This window comes from Scyliorhinus canicula, chromosome 1 (assembly GCF_902713615.1).
Source record: "Scyliorhinus canicula chromosome 1, sScyCan1.1, whole genome shotgun sequence".
Classification (NCBI taxonomy): Eukaryota; Metazoa; Chordata; class Chondrichthyes; order Carcharhiniformes; family Scyliorhinidae; genus Scyliorhinus; species Scyliorhinus canicula.
The window spans coordinates 94,397,846-94,413,473 of record NC_052146.1 but is presented as its reverse complement, the minus strand read 5'-3'; the positions used below and the strand labels follow the sequence as shown (position 1 = coordinate 94,413,473).

The 15,628-nt window shown below is 45.0% G+C and overlaps 1 protein-coding gene across 4 annotated transcripts; it reads left to right on the top strand.

The window, feature by feature from the left end:
- Positions 1-4,664: 4,664 nt before the first annotated feature.
- LOC119965183 (transcription cofactor vestigial-like protein 2) lies at positions 4,665-12,127 on the top strand. 4 transcript variants are annotated; one of them, XM_038795605.1, is made up of 4 exons: positions 4,665-4,881; positions 6,034-6,295; positions 9,647-10,093; positions 11,294-12,127. In XM_038795605.1, the coding sequence occupies exons 1-4, from the start codon at positions 4,801-4,803 to the stop codon at positions 11,332-11,334; spliced, it is 831 nt and encodes a 276-aa protein (XP_038651533.1). In that variant the 5' UTR covers positions 4,665-4,800; the 3' UTR covers positions 11,335-12,127. The 4 variants fall into 4 exon arrangements, with proteins under 4 accessions (XP_038651533.1, XP_038651523.1, XP_038651515.1 ...); XM_038795595.1 differs by having other exon boundaries at positions 11,185-12,127; XM_038795587.1 differs by lacking the exon at positions 11,294-12,127 and having other exon boundaries at positions 9,647-11,175.
- Positions 12,128-15,628: the final 3,501 nt, after the last annotated feature.

The window sequence follows — 15,628 nt, the reverse complement described above, 5'->3', positions numbered from 1 at the left end:
AGCACGCGGAGGAAACCCACGCAGACATGGGGGAATGTTCAGATTCCACACAGACAGTGACGCAAGCCGGGAATCGAACCGGATCCCTAGCGCTATGAAGCAACAGTGCTAACCACTGTGTTACAATGCCACCCAGAAGTGACAGGAGTTGGAAATCGAGCTTGGAGAGGGGATTTGCAGTGAGATTATGAAATGTAGTAACTCAACTTCATCCTGTACTAGGATGAGCCTCATCCAGCACAGAACTCACATGACAAGGGCATGGATGAGCATGTTTTTCACAAATCATTTCCGTATATTTGGGGAGTGCTCAAATCTAAGGGGTTTCTGGCCAGCAGTGTTTAACACAATGTCGGAGATAGTGGGAGTCAAGCTGCCCTTTGGTAGCAATCATGGAGGTTTAAGAATTATCGTAGCTGTTGCAGGGGAGGTGGGCTGATGTAGTGGCCTTCGCCTCATTGATTGCAAGGCGACAAATCTTATTGACTTGGATATCGGCGGTGCCACCGGGGGATTCCCCATGGTTGGGAGATCTGGGTGAATTCTTGAAGTTAGAGAAAATTAAACATGCACCCAGGGGATCGGAGGAAGGGTTCTTCTTGAGATGGAAGCTCTTTCTATCTTTGTTTGAATAATTCTTTGTCATCAAAGGGTAAGGGGTGGGGGTGGTTTAGGGATAGGAGAGGGAAATAAGGGATGTTTTTGGGAAGGTATGAAAAAAGGGGGGGAAACATTTTGAATGAAATGAAAATGAATGAAAATCGTTTATTGTCACAAGTAGACTGCAAATGAAGTTACTGTGAAAAGCCCCTAGTCACCTGTTCGGGGAGGCTGTTACGGGAATTGAACCCGTGCTGCTGGCCTTGGTCTGCTTTACAAGCCAGCTATTTAGCCCACTGTGCTAAACCAGCCCCTTTTCAAACTGTTTGCAATCTGTTGCAAGTTGAATACAGTTTGTGAATATAACTGTGCGTTTGAAATTATTTTTTAAATTTAGAAGTGACAAAAGTATGAAAAAAAGTTTTGATAGCAGATAGACTGATGGGGGCCGAAGATTTGCAGGTTATGGTTGGCAGTCTTTTCGATGGTGTTCCAGGATCTGAAGCTCAGCTCAAAGTTCAACAGGTTCTGGAGGTTACAAACCCATGAGCACATTGTTTCATCAAACACAATGTACAAGATAAGGTCATCCAATGATGTTAAATGAGGAATTTGGGTGAAGATTCAAGTGCAGCAGTCTGTGTTGAACAACACCAACTTTGGAAAGGATAGGAGGCAGATAAGTTACATCAAAAGAAGCCGAGTAATTTCATGCTTTTTTATAAACCTCAATATTTTAAAGTGTTTTTTTTAAATAAAGAAATTGAGGAATTGACAGATTTTAAGTCCTGAGAAAATGAGAAGGTTTGTGATGGAACAGGTAATAGGGGAATGCACTTTGATTTCAACAATGTGCAAATGCAATGAGGTGGAAAAGCATGTAGGGCATGTCTGTTATATGTTTACCTTCTTTTCTAAAAGAAAAAGAAACTACAAGCTGAGTTTTAGCCCTTTATTTTGAGAGTAAAATTTGGATGTTAACAAAGACCCACCCTAACTAACAATCTGATAGGAATTTAGTTGCAAAGATGTTCTTGTCATTGGTCTTAAATCATAAGTAATACAAAGCTGAGACCATACCAAATAAATCCTGGATACTTCACACTCGTCAGCATAGTAGGGAGGTTCTTTTTGGTTTGCAGTAATCCCCTGACAACTTGACACACAATACACAAGTATTGAGTGTGTCAGCCTGTCAGATAAAAATCTTAAAAGCATAGAACAAATTGGTAATTTTTTTGGTATACTACAACACCCCAAAATATTAGGATAACAGCAAATTACTGTGGACACTGGAATCTGAAATAAGAACATAAAATGCTGGACAATCTCAGCAGGTCTGGTAGCATCTGTGTAGAAAGGACGGAGCTAATGTTTCAAGTCTGGATGACTCTTTGTCAAAGCCCCAAAGAATATTGTAGTTTATGTAATCTCAGTTGGACATTAAAGCATTTTTTTTCAATTTTACAATGACCAATGCTTAAAAACTGAATAAATATTGCCCAATACTTCTAAAGTGTATAATGTTTAATTCATTGTGTTCTTTGATTAAATGTTTGAATCAGCAGCAGTCACTCGAATTGTTTCAAAGGATAATTAGATTTATTTTTATTGTGCTTTATTCATGAGATGCTGCCACTATGGGTTAATGTTATTCTTTTTAAAACATAACATTACAACTTTGGTTTCAAAATTAAGCTGTGGAATATTCCCCTAACAACGATTCCCATATTTATGTGAGTTCTCTGTGGGGACGTTTTTACAATGTCTCTAATAATAGCCTCAAGAATTCCACCAACCCTCAGCCATTGCTACCTCAGGCACACAATGGATTTGCTTCGAAATGATGGCTGGTCCTTTTACTGTTGTCTATTTTTCCTCCTGATAACGTCTTTGTTGCACTAATACAATTCCTGACCACTTTCTTGACAAAAAAGACACTGACTAATTTCAAAATGTTCAAACTTTTGTGGATATGCTTAATAATAATCTTTATTGTCGCAAGTAGGCTTACAGTAACACTGCAATGAAGATACTGTGAAAATCCCTGAGTCGCCACATTCCGGTGCCAGCTTTGTGTGAGGAAACCGGAGCACCAGGAGGAAACCCACGCACACACGAGGAGAACATGCAGACTCCGCACAGACAGTGACCCAAGCCGAGAATCGAACCTGGGACTCTGACGCTGTGAAGCAACAGTGCTAACCACTGTGCTGCCCAAATCGTCCAAGTTGATTATCCAAGTCGTCTTTGTAAAGGAAGGAATCTAATCTCTCAGAGAATGACGATACAGAATTAAAAAAACACTTCAATCCATGGATGAAATACTTGCATTTGTATAGCACATTTCACAATGTCAAGATATCTCAACGTGTTTTATAGCCAATTAACATTTTTGACGTGTATTGTATCATAGTTGTGATGTAGGAGACACAGCAGCCAATCCGTGCAAAACACACTCACGCAAACAGCAATGTGATTATGGCCAGATAATCTGGTCTGTGGGTGATGTTGGCTGAGAGATAAATTGAGACCAGAAAGGGGGGGGGGGGCGGTATTCCCCTACTCTTCTTCCAAATAGTGCCATGGGATCTTTTAAGTGCTCTTGAGAAGACAGGCAGGGAATCGCATTGGCATCTCACCCAAGACGTTACACCTGGACAGTACAAGGCTGCTCCCAGTACTGTAGTGGAGAGCCGGGCTTAATCTTTCTGCCTGAGAGCCCTGAAGTGGGACTTGCATCCATAGCTTTCTAATTACGTGGAAGTGCATGAAATAAGTGGCATATTTGGCTATCTGAAATAATGCCTGGAGATTATAATTGTATGATGGTTGCATTACAGCAATAGCTTTATTGCTTGTGGTTATGCACTGATCCATATTAATCACCATTTCTGGGATTCTGAAACTAAACTGGAAGTGACAACCAGAACATAGTTAGAGGCTGTCACCAGATTAAAACCCCTGGCAGCTGAGGGTGTCTGAATATCCTGTGTTCATAAATTAATTTGACACTAGATGACATAATTTGCCACTGGATGATAACATTTAGAAGGCATGAAGACAAATGAAAACAGTCTGGGAGCTCAGGGTTCAGGCACATAAACATTTGATTCAATTTCCGAAAGGAAACAGAATGATTATATTGACTCCTAGACTTGGCCTATAGAGTGCTTGAAACTGATTTTGAAAAGAGAAGAGCTGGGGTGGGGGAGGATGAAAGAAATTCAGTGTGTTTGCAAAAATGTGAACAAAATAATGAATTAATTTTCTATCCTACCCTCACAAGGGGCTGGTTTAGCTCACTCAGCTAAATCGCTGGCTTTTCAAGCAGGACAGCAGCATGGTTCGATTCCCGTACCAGCCTCCCCGGACAGGCGCCGGAATGTGGAGACTAGGGGCTTTTCACAGTAACTTCATTGAAGCCTACTCGTGACAATAAGCGATTTTCATTTTCATTTCAAATTTAGGGAATAATCCTGTGGGTCCACTAATCTGTGCGGAGTTTGCACATTCTCCCCGTGTCTACGTACGTTTCCTCCGGGTGCTCCGGTTTCCTCCCACAGTCCAAAGATGTGCAGGTTAGGTGGATTGGCCATGATAAATTGTCCCTTAGTGTCCAAAAGGTTGGGTGGCGTTCTGGGGATAGGGTGGGGAACTGGGCCCAGGTAGGGTGCTCCTTCAGAGGGTCGGTGTGGACTCGATGGGCAGAATGGCCTCTATCTGCACTGCAGGGATTGTATAATCACAAATTAAATGTTCCATTTCCACAGAGACATCAAAACAAGGATTAGAACTCCACAACTGTTTGCAGGGAAACAATTGTCCTCAGTTCCAGTTCTTCGGGGAAGACAAGAGCCGGGGCTTTCGGATTTTGACCGGTTTGGGAGTGATTTTCCCGGGTACAGGGCAGATGCTCGTCCCTAATGAAGGTTCAAGGCTTCCGAGGGGCGCTTTGGTCAGAGCCCACCGCCTCGCATGTTAAACAGATCTCCACATTTGTGTGTGTCAGTGCTCCTGCTGACGGCTATTGGTCCTGGGGACGGCGGGTAAAGTCAGTCTGGGAGGAGCTTGAATGGCTGGGACAGCCGGAGACAACCTGTTTGTAGTCTCCTGCTCCCAGTTGCTTTGGCATGGTCACTGGGCGAGGCCATGGCGCTGCCACCTGCCTGAAGCTGGAGCCTTTCCAGTCGATGCACCATGAGCTGTTTGGATGTCATGTACCACACATATGGAGCGCATCATCCTTACTTTCCAACCACTCCAGTGTATGCAGCACAGGTAGGACAGAGAGAGCGACATGAACAACTCCGACTAAAGAAAACGTTTCCCACAATATTGCTCGGGTCAGTACTATTTCACCGGGAGCTGGGGGAGGATTGCCTTTTGTGTGAGGCACGGGAGGGAGATGGAGGGTAACTTAGTGTCTGGCCACAGATTGAACCGGTTCCAGGGACTGGGCAGGCTGTTGTCCTTCAGGTTTGCAAATGTGGAACCTGCAGCCTGCAGTCCTTACAAGCTCCTCTCACCGTGAGAGTGAGAGGTGCCCTGTTTGTGGCTCAGAGGAAGCCAGCCTTGCCGTTACCCCAGCCCCTGGCAGCCTATTTCAGGAGTCATTCCGCAACCGACGCCGATTAAGCGATGACGATGTGATCAGACCAGTTCGAGGGAGCTCTGGATAGATCCTGCGCTGGTTTTAATTTTGAAAAAAAAACTGGTCTGCACCGCGCTTTAAACTTTCCTTCAGTTAAACTTTGTTTTAATGTTTCCAGCTGTGTTTTCCATTTGAATTTGCTGTTTCGCCTGCTGCCGAGGCCTGGGTTATATCCAGCGCTCTGTCCAAGGGTCAGTGAGTGTTGCTCCTTTGGTTTGGACTGGTGTTAAAGTCGACATTGTGACCAATGTGTGTGATTAGCGGTGGCGAATCCTTGCCAGAGAGGTGCCAGCAGGGTTACTTACATGGAGCTGCCAGCTCCGGGCTATCTCTGTCTCTCACCTTCTCTCTGGGTCAGTGTGCAGTTGTGGACCAGCCTGATACCCAGCACGGTGTGAGGAGCGGGGAGAGGAGGCATTGTATTGAAGCCCACCGGCTTTATTCCTGGAGTCAGATTCTGCTGCCAGACCCCACACGCCACTGTTTAAACGAGGGTTCTCCAATCGGAAAGAACTCCTTGAATCCGGCACCAAATTCTTTCCATGATCTAAACGAATCCGGGGCAGAGTAAAATCAGGGAGGCCGGTCTGCTGTGGGGGAGAAGGGCTCGGGAAAAACCTTCCTAACACAGCTAAGTATGGTGTGCCAACCTGGACCCACCAGTGTGTCCATCCACATACGTCCTTCCACAGATATCTCTCTCCAGTTGGTTCATGCGAGGCACCCTCGCCTTTTCGCTCTGGCCGTTCTAACATTCTGCAATCTGATTCTTCTTGCAGACTTTCTCGGTTTACCCGCGAGTGCAGGAAGTCACAATGGAGGTCATCCCCTGCAGCGCTGCCCACCCTTCAGCTCCGAGTAAAGAAGATGCCCTGAGGGAGAGGCCCGAGGCAGAGTACATTAACGCCAAATGTGTCTTGTTCACCTATTTCAATGGGGATATCAGCAGTGTTGTGGATGAACATTTTACCCGGGCGCTCAGTAACTACAATCCCGAAATCAGGAACTACAAAGCCAGGAAGTCCAGCTCAGGATCATCAGGTAAAATGGAACAGTGACCGCCGCTTCCACAGGCTGAGCAAATGGCATTGTGACAATCTGCCTCGTGTTTCCAAAAGCAGACAGTTTATATATATTGAATTGCACTATGGCTGAGAATCTATCTGAACATTGTCAGTTATTTCTCAGGTATTTATTTGGGGGGGGGGGGGGGGGGGCAAGATTCAAGCTCACACAGGTTTTCTCGACATAAGCTTCTGGCGATTAAAACAAACGAGGACACTAAATAGGAATGAAATGTAAATCGCCGACAGCAAGTCGATACCTGAACGAGAAATCCCCTTTTCAGGGCCGTCTGCAGATGATTATATAAGTTTAAACCATCCTTTCTCATAACATTCACCTGCTATGTTTGCACATGTTGGTTTCAGCACTTTCCCGGGAATGGGAACCTGTCCATCCCATTGCCAGCAGGGACGAAACTAAACGGGAACACCAGACTAAATGAGCGCTGGCCTCTAGAGGATAGAGCTTGCATTTGTATAGCACCTTTCACAACCTCGGGATCTCGGATCTGTCCCGGCGCTGGGGCTAAATGAACTGAGGCCAAAACAGGCCTCAGACCTGAAAACACTTGCCGATATCCACTCTTCAGAAATCAAAATCCCTCATAGACCGTGTAAGCCAGTGGCACTAACTGAATGTCTCTTCCAGAGAGGTGAATGGCCTTTCCCTGCACTGCGTACATTCTGTGGTGAGTGAAGACATTAACCCATGTGGCTGCTGATATGCGATGAGCATAAATAAATCCCCAAAGCGCTGTGTTCACGAGGATTCCGAGCTTCCCAACTTAAGTAACAATAAATTACTGTGGAATCTGAAACAAACACAGAAAATCTTGGCCAATCTCAGCAAGTCTGACAGCATCTGTGGCGAGAGAAGGGAGCCAAGGTTTGGAGTCTGGATGACTCCGATGCTGTCACGCCTGCTGAGATTGTCCAGCATTTTCTGTTTTTGTTCCAAACTTAAGGCTTTCCGTGAAATCACATCAGCACGCCATTGACGACATTCTGTAATGTTAACATTTCTAAGAATCCCATAAATTCTTGCTCAAAATGTCTCAAGAAATTATTTTTAAAAGCCTAAATAAAATATTGCATATAAGCTCAAGTTTCAGAATAAAGGAGATTTAATGATTAACTAAATCCACACCGAGCTCCCACCCCCCCCCCCCCCCCCCCCGTTTATTATGCTGTTGCCTCTCCGTGTCGTTTAATGGTGAACAGACGGTAAGTTAATGTCAGGAATCAGCAGCGTCCCTCACCAGACTGTCTTTTTCAATATAACCCCTCTAAATATAACGTGAGTTTCCAAAAATGATTTTATGTTAATAGACTCTCATTTGACCTTGCGGTGGCTTCAGAATACTGACTAATAATAGGATCCTCGTGCACTTGACCTATTTTAAGCGTTATACTGATTAATGCTTCTTTTTTACATTTTGAATTCCTGTAGGACCCAGTTAATATAGCAGGAGATCCCAGAGCGAGGGCGCAAAGCTTTCACAGCATTGTGAGAAAGAATTGTTACGGCGATTGTAGTCATTGTGTTTATCGCGTGGATCAGAGGCCTTTATATCCAATCTCGCCCTCGAACGATATAAACGTAGCAATGCTTCCCCGGAAAGAGAGGTCAACGTGCCTTCTTCAAAGAATCCGCACGTACCCGATGGGCCGAATGTCCCTCCTGTTGTGCTCTTTCACCCGCGGCCCTGCATTTGCCCCCATTCCTCCTCATGCTCAATGTCCAAATAAAAGCTGGGGGCCTTGCTATATATTTTTTTAAAAGGAAGATAAAATTGGCATTAGTGAAGAAAGGGCCTGGATTGACAGTGCACGTTGTGGGGAACTCCTCAATGGGCGTGAGATGGGGGGATCCGCCGATTCAGGGTGTTGGTGGGTCGGGTGGTTTGTGTCTTCTGTCCATGTAGTAATAATCTTTATTAGTGTCACAAGTAAATTACATTAACACTGCAATGAAGTTACTGTGAAAAGCTCCTAGTCGCTGCATTCCGGTGCCTGTTCCGGTACACAGAGGGAGAATTCAGAATGTCCAAATTACCTAACAGCATGTCTTTCGGGACTTGTGGGAGGAAACCCGCGCAGACACAGGGAGAACGTGCAGACTCCACACAGTGACCCACACTGCAATGAAGTTACTGTGAAAATCCCCTAGTGCACTCACGAATAAATTTGTCTCAACTTTACAGATATTTTATTTGAAGAGAAACAGTAACGATCAAATCAGGGGCAGCACGGTAGCATTGTGGATAGCACAATCGCTTCACAGCTCCAGGGTCCCAGGTTCGATTCCGGCTTGGGTCACTGTCTGTGCGGAGTCTGCACATCCTTCCCGTGTGTGCGTGGGTTTCCTCCGGGTACTCCGGTTTCCTCCTACATTCCAAAGATGTGCGGGTTAGGTGGATTGGCCATGATAAATTGCCCTTAGTGTCCAAAATTGCCCTTAGTGTTGGGTGGGGTTACTGAGTTATGGGGAGAGGGTGGAGGTGTTGACCTTGGGTAGGGGGTAGGGTGCTCTTTCCAAGAGCCGGTGCAGAGTCAATGGGCCGAATGGCCTCCTTCTGTACTGTAAATTCTATGTAAATCTATGTAAAATCATCATCCCTAACCCAGTCAAAACATGCCAAACCCAGTTAAATGATTCCTAACCCAGTTAAATTATCCCTAAACTGGGTATATTAACCGTAGCCCTGTTGGATTATCGCTTAACCAATCAAATTACCCCTTAATCCAGTTAAATTATTTGTAACCCAGTTAGATTATTCTTAATTTAGAGTTTCAAGCAAGCGCCCACGAGATCCACAAAGGTATCCCGGCGGGTTATTAGCTCATCGCATTTCTGTCTGTCTGAGGTCGGGGATTTTCTTAACGGCTCGAAGAGTGTCTGGAGAATCCAGTTTTCTATTTGCTGTCTGTTGACTCACTAGCCTGTTATTTCTGCCACTGTGCGCGAATAAAGACGGGGATTTATTTTCTCCCTCAGTGTTGTGTCGTTCTGTAGATAAGGGACACCTTCTTTCGGACGGGAGTGTATCAAATATTTACAGAATACTATCTAAATATTGACATATTCTGAAGAAGGTTGGCGTGTGTCCGGAACAATAACATTTAACTTAACTACTTACTACACGTGAACAACTCGACATGTTTCTTTTTTGCAACTAGACTCCTCAAAAGAATGAGTTTATTTGTTTTGTAAAACGAATTTGATCAGTTTCGGGTCAATATGAAAGCCGCTTTTAATGGATGTTATCATGTGAAATTGATGACTGTCCGTCGGTAATTAACTCCTGGGTTATTTTATCTTTTTCAGAGGGCTCTTCTCTGACTCAGCGCAATTTTCCTGCATCTTTCTGGGACTGTAATTACCAAGCACCACCCCTCGCCCTAGTTTCGGGCTGTGCCTCGGGAGCCAGCAGCAGCATGAGCTCCCCACACTCCGAGCTCCACCTCGGCTCCACCGAGCCCTACCCGGCCGCCCTGCACCCGCACCTGGCCCAGCCGCCCGAACATTGGCACTACCCACTGGCTGCCCCCCTCAGCCCGCAGGGCTCTGCGTACCATCACCCCAGGACGATACACGAACTCTACCCGGTCAACCCCAGCTTGGACCCCCGCTCCTACAGCTCCTTGCTCCTGCCGGCCCTCCGCTCTGGCCGATTGCAACCGGCCATGGCCGGACAAGAGGGCACCTCCCCGTGGGCAGGGGTCTTCCCCACCGCTGAAGTAACACAGACTTTAAACTTAAATGTGGAAGCAGGTAAGGTTGTTTGCAATTTTAAACCGAGAGGAAAACCAACTCCGTAGATCGGGGGAGTCCGATTGGAAATGAAAGGTGGTGGAATCGCTGCACAACCCTGATCAATAATAACCGCACTGAATCTATTCTAATCTGCAATTCCTCGGCGGAGAAAACTTTGTTCTGCAAATTGTACTGGAAAGATTTTTTTTAAAAATGTAAATACTCATGTCCAGCTTTTCCTATCTGCTCCAGCCCCACCTTGCTAACGCTTATTCCTCTTTCTTGTGGAAACCGTTCACCATTGCAACACTGGTCACGTTTCGATTAAAGATTGCTTTCAGTTTTTTTTCAAATGCGACATTTTAGCCGTTGACCCCCTTGTTCTTCATTCGCCCAATAACTTTGTAACTTGACGACATGCCATAACCGAGGCTGTTAATTGTCGGGAATTTATTTTAATGATGGTCCATGAGTTACTTCCCGTTTCCAGAAGGCTCTTCAGTGATGGATCCCTCTCCGCAAATAGCCTTTCAGGTTTGAGGAGAGGCTGGTTAGGCTGGATTGTTGTCCTTAGAGCAGAAGAAGGCTGAGGGGGAACCTGATTGAGGTGTAAAAAGTTATGAAGGACAGAGATAAGAAGAAAACTTCCCTTTATCAGAGGGGTCAATAACCAGGGATCATAGATTTAAGGTAATCGGTGGGGGATTTAGAGGAAAAAAGTTTTCAATCTGGAACTCACTGACTGACTGAAAGGGTGATCGAGGTGGGCTCCCTCACAACATTTAAGAATCATTTAGATATGCACTTGAAATGCCACAATATACAAGGCTACGGATCAAGTGCCGCAAAATGGGATTAGAATAGATAGGTGCTTAATGGCTGCTGCAGACAAGATGGGCTGAAGGGCCTCTTTTTGTGCTGTCAAACTCAGACTAATAGCTGTAGAATTGGGCCATTTTCTGGGAGTGGGGAAAGGGTACACATTAATTTGACCACCCCATTCATTACAAGTTCGCACCTGGGCTATTAGCTTCCGTTGGGATGAGGTTAATTTCTCTATCTGGTATCTTTCATTCTGTCTTTCCCCCTCCGTCTTTCTTTCTTATCAGGTCTTCAGGACCACGACAAAGCCAAGGATGTGTTCTGGTTTTAGACATACCTGGCATCCCATGTTTTAAGTGTTCCGGCTGTAATAGTGTACTGTGATCTCGGTTACAGCTCGACATTGCTGTCTACCTGGCCGGCCCCTCCTCGGCTGATTTCTGGAAGACTTTGGGGATACGTCAAGAGAACTTCCACCAACAAAAAACACACCCGTTGTGCATACTCTCTGTCAGCAACTAGCCTTGGGGCTAGGCTAGCTCACATTGTGAGTGGGGCACTCCAGCAGAAGGGTTGCATGGAAGAGCATTCGTTGAGATTATGCCAAGGGAGGATTTCTGCAAGAGGGTTAAACAATCTCTTGGTGACTCTTCGTCTCTTAACCCAGAGAAGCAGGACTGAAAATGCAATGTTACAGTGTTTATCATTATGCAGTTGAATTTTATTTTCCCCTCTCTTTTTGTGATTTGCTTTTATTTTGATGTGAAGAATTCGCAGTGATTTAAAGGGGTGAAAAAAGCACTTGATGCCTCATCAGTGGGCATTGTATTCTTTGGGTTCTGTTTTTCCAAAGATTTTCCTGAGAAATCCCACTTCACATCCCAAGAGCTGGAACGACTGCACATGTAACAGACTGTGGGACAAGTGGTATAGCAAACAAATACAGGTGATTTGATTCTTTGTTTTTTAAGAAAAGGCATAGCCTTACACAGAATACATGTATCGATTGGCTTTTAATTCCAGGACTGCAACAGGCAGTGGAGACAAATTGATAATCTTATTTTCTGAAGATGATACATCACGAATTGATGACAATGCATTATTGACTAAACAAGTTTGACCAGCTAGGCATAGAGTGCAGCTAGTGTTCCCAACTCTGGCTGCAGGTTCCACCAGGGCCTCTGTCAAAGTTGCAACATTTGCCGTGCCAACGAGCAGCCCCCCCCCCCCCCCCCCCCCGCCCCCCAATATAGTTGAGTGTCTTTGTAAATATGGAGGTGTTGCTACAACTGTTGGTGAAGCCACAGCTAGAATAGGGTGTACAGTTTTGATCTGCTTACCTCGGGAGGGATGGACTTGCATTGGAGGAAGTTTCACTGGGCTGATTACTGGGATGAGGAGTTTGTCTTATGAGGTAAGGTTGAGCAGGTCGGGCCTATACTCTCTGGAGTTTAGAAGAATGCGAGGTGATCTTATTGAAACATAAGATTCGAAGGGAACTCAACAGAAAACGCTGAATGGCTGTTTCCTTTGGTGGGAGCAATTTAGAAATAAGGTGCATGGTTTTCAAAATAATAGATCTCTCATTTCTTTTATTCATTCATGGGATGTAGGCATCACTGGCTAGGCCAGCGTTTATTACCTATCCCTGATTGTCCTTGAGAAGGTGGGGGCATATTTAGGATGGAGACCAGGAGAAATTTCTTTGCACCTGAGGGTTGTTCATCTTTGGAATTCTTGACCACTGGGAGCAGTGCAGGCTGGGTCCTTGAATACATTTAAGGCTGACTTGGACAGAGTTTTGATCTACAAGGTTCTGGAGGTTAATCAGGAAATTGTGTATAAGGCCCCAATCCGAGTGGATGTGATCTTATTGAATGGAGGTGACGAATGGCCTCCTCTTGCTCTTATTTCCTACAGTATGTTGTGCTCTGGGTTTGCCAAATATTTTCTGTGGGAAGTTCCCCGAGAATCAGGAGAGGATGATTGGAACCAAAATTGGGAGGGAACCAGACGTAAAGAGAACTTTGATTCCACCAGTAAATAACTGTAACTCATCAATTCACTGAAAATGTAAAACTGGTAATGCTTCGACTAGATATCTGATAGTAATAGGTGCAGTGCCCCAATATTGTGCCCATGACCAGTAGTAACCATATAACTTTATAATATCCCCTTCTGTAGCTACATTCAAAACACTCCTGCAATGTACAATGTGTGGTCAGGTTCCCACTTTGATCGGCCCTTAACTTATTGTTTATCACCTCAGATTTTGATTCTGTGTGAAGCTACCAATTCTAAACTAGGAGCTTTAGTCCGAGATAATCTTTACTTGGACTTCAAATGTCAAAACTGGCAAAAATGAACACTCGGACCAAACTGGGCAGCACGGTAGCACAGTGGTTAGCACAGTTGCTGCACAGCTCTGGGGTCCCAGATTCGATTCCCAGCTTGGGTCACTGCCCATGTGGAATCTGCACATTCTCCCTGTGTCTGCGTAGGTTTACTCCGGGTGTTCTGGTTTCCTCCCACAGTCCAAAGATGTGCAGGTTAGGTGGATTAGCCATGCTAAATTGCCCTTAGTGACCAAAAAGGTTAGGTGGGGTTACTGGGTTGCGGGGATAGCGTGGCTTAAGTGGGTGCTCTTTCCAAGGGCCGGTGCAGACTCGATGGGCCGAATGGCCTCCTGCACTGTAAAATATATGATATGAAACTCAGCAAATGTACAATGTTTCGAACACTTGACACTGGATGCATCAACCTGAACTCAGTTCAGAACCAACTTTTCTAAACCACTTCCTCAGCTTAGATTCAACAGAGGAGATTTTTCATAGAATTAGCGATTACAGCACGAGGAGCCTATCCAGTCCCAATGCCCATGCTGTTCCGATGGTCCTTCCTGTAACCACATTCCACCGATCCTTTAAAATTCCTCCCTTTCAAGTACATCCAATAGCCATTTGTAATAAAATACCTCAAGGTCTCAATACGAATAATGGCCACCTCTCCTTGTTCCCCATTCAGCCACCAGCAGAAATAATCTTTTCACAGTTATCTTCAATCAACACCCCAGATTTTACTCTCTGCCCCCCTCTATGGGCTGTTCCTCTCTCTCGGCAGCCACAATCACTCCTGTTATTGCTGCTCCAAGCCCTGCAGGTAATTCCGAACCTGTTCCAAAGTCTTCCTCTTTTCTCCCTGCCCACCTTGAGTTCTTTGAGGTGCCCACTTTGACACTCAAACCCCCAGACTGCCTCTCGCTGCCGAAGCCACAGTGCCCTTGGCCCCCAATCTGTTCTTTCCACCCCTCCTGACCCCGAGTTCATAGAATTTACAGTGCAGAAGGAGGCCACTTGGCCCATCGAGCCAGCACCGGCTCCTGGAAAGAGCACTAAGCCCACACTTCCACCTATTCCTGTAACCCAGTAACCCTACCTGACCTTTTTGAACACTAAGGGACAATTTATCATGGCCACTCCACCTAACTTGCACATCTTTTGACTGTTGGAGGATACTGGAGCACCCGGATACTGGAGCACCCAGAGGAAACCCACACAGACGTGGAGAGGACGTACAGACTTTGCACAGACAGTGATCCAAGCAGGGAATTGAACCTGGAACTGTTAAGCAACAGTGCTAACTACTGTGCTACCGTGCTGCCATGACTTCCTCTCCCCACCCCATCTCCAAAGACTTACCCCCATTCATAGCCACACATTTCTCCCAGCAGTTTCTCTCTCTCTCTCTCTCTCTCTGTCAACCCCTCATCCCACCCCCATGCAAGACCCTCCTCAATCAGCCAATTCTGTTTCTGGCATCAGCAAGCTGGCGGCTTTTCTGTAGTGGCAGCTGATAGCATCAGGAGTAAGGTGGGGGTGGGGGCTGATGTGGTGGATAATTGAAAGCACAAACATCTCTTAACTGCTCGCAGCAGTGTCTCATTCTGATAAACATCTAAGAACGCTCCAAAGATTGGCAGCCCGAAAACATGTACTTTTGGATTGAAAGCAATTGTAGAAAATACAATTGGAAATTGGAAAGCATTGTCAGCTGCAGTTGAAAATTTAGGCTCCAAGGTACAACAAAAGATGATGGGGGAAAGGCCAATAAAAATGAACAAGATCAATACCAGGTGATGGCACATGTTTGCAGTCGTGCTGATTAAAGCAAGAAGAAAAATAAGCTGATGTAACAGGGATACTTTTTGATTTCTTGAAAATATTGTTAACTAATGAATCTTCAAGGTTTATTTTCTCATCAAGATGTTAAAGATATAAGAAAAAAAACAAATCAGTGAGTGGACTGGCCGATCCAAAATAGTGTGCGCTTGACATATCAACCTTGATGTAACTAGAATTGTATGAATACATGGTGTATCTATGTTAAGATTTTCTTTCCAAAGCACTGCAGGTCTCTGACAACCAATTGGTTTAGACCTTTACATCAAATCAGCACTGTGCTGTCCCTAACCTTCTGACATGAACAAGCTTCACCTTCATCCTGATGTTGTAGAAAGCTCCATATAAATACAAGTATTTTCCTTTACTTTCCTTAACTTGGATCAGATATTTAAATTTTTCCAGTGGTCTGTGACCAGCACACAAGGCTGCTATGATTAACTTCCTTTAAAAGTGAAAATATAACCAAAATCAAAAATATCTTCATTACACAACTTGCTTCAAGTGATGTAATCCGGTTAATATTATGGTGTATATATATTATTGAGATTGA

Excerpts from the sequence above, each read along its gene's own strand:
- LOC119965183 (XM_038795587.1), top strand. The coding sequence starts at position 4,801 with ATGAGCTGTTTGGATGTCATGTACCACACATATGGAGCGCATCATCCT. Across the intron at positions 4,882-6,033 it reads CTCCAGTGTATGCAGCACAG|ACTTTCTCGGTTTACCCGCG; the intron begins GTAGGACAGAGA and ends TTCTTCTTGCAG. Across the intron at positions 6,296-9,646 it reads GTCCAGCTCAGGATCATCAG|AGGGCTCTTCTCTGACTCAG; the intron begins GTAAAATGGAAC and ends TATCTTTTTCAG.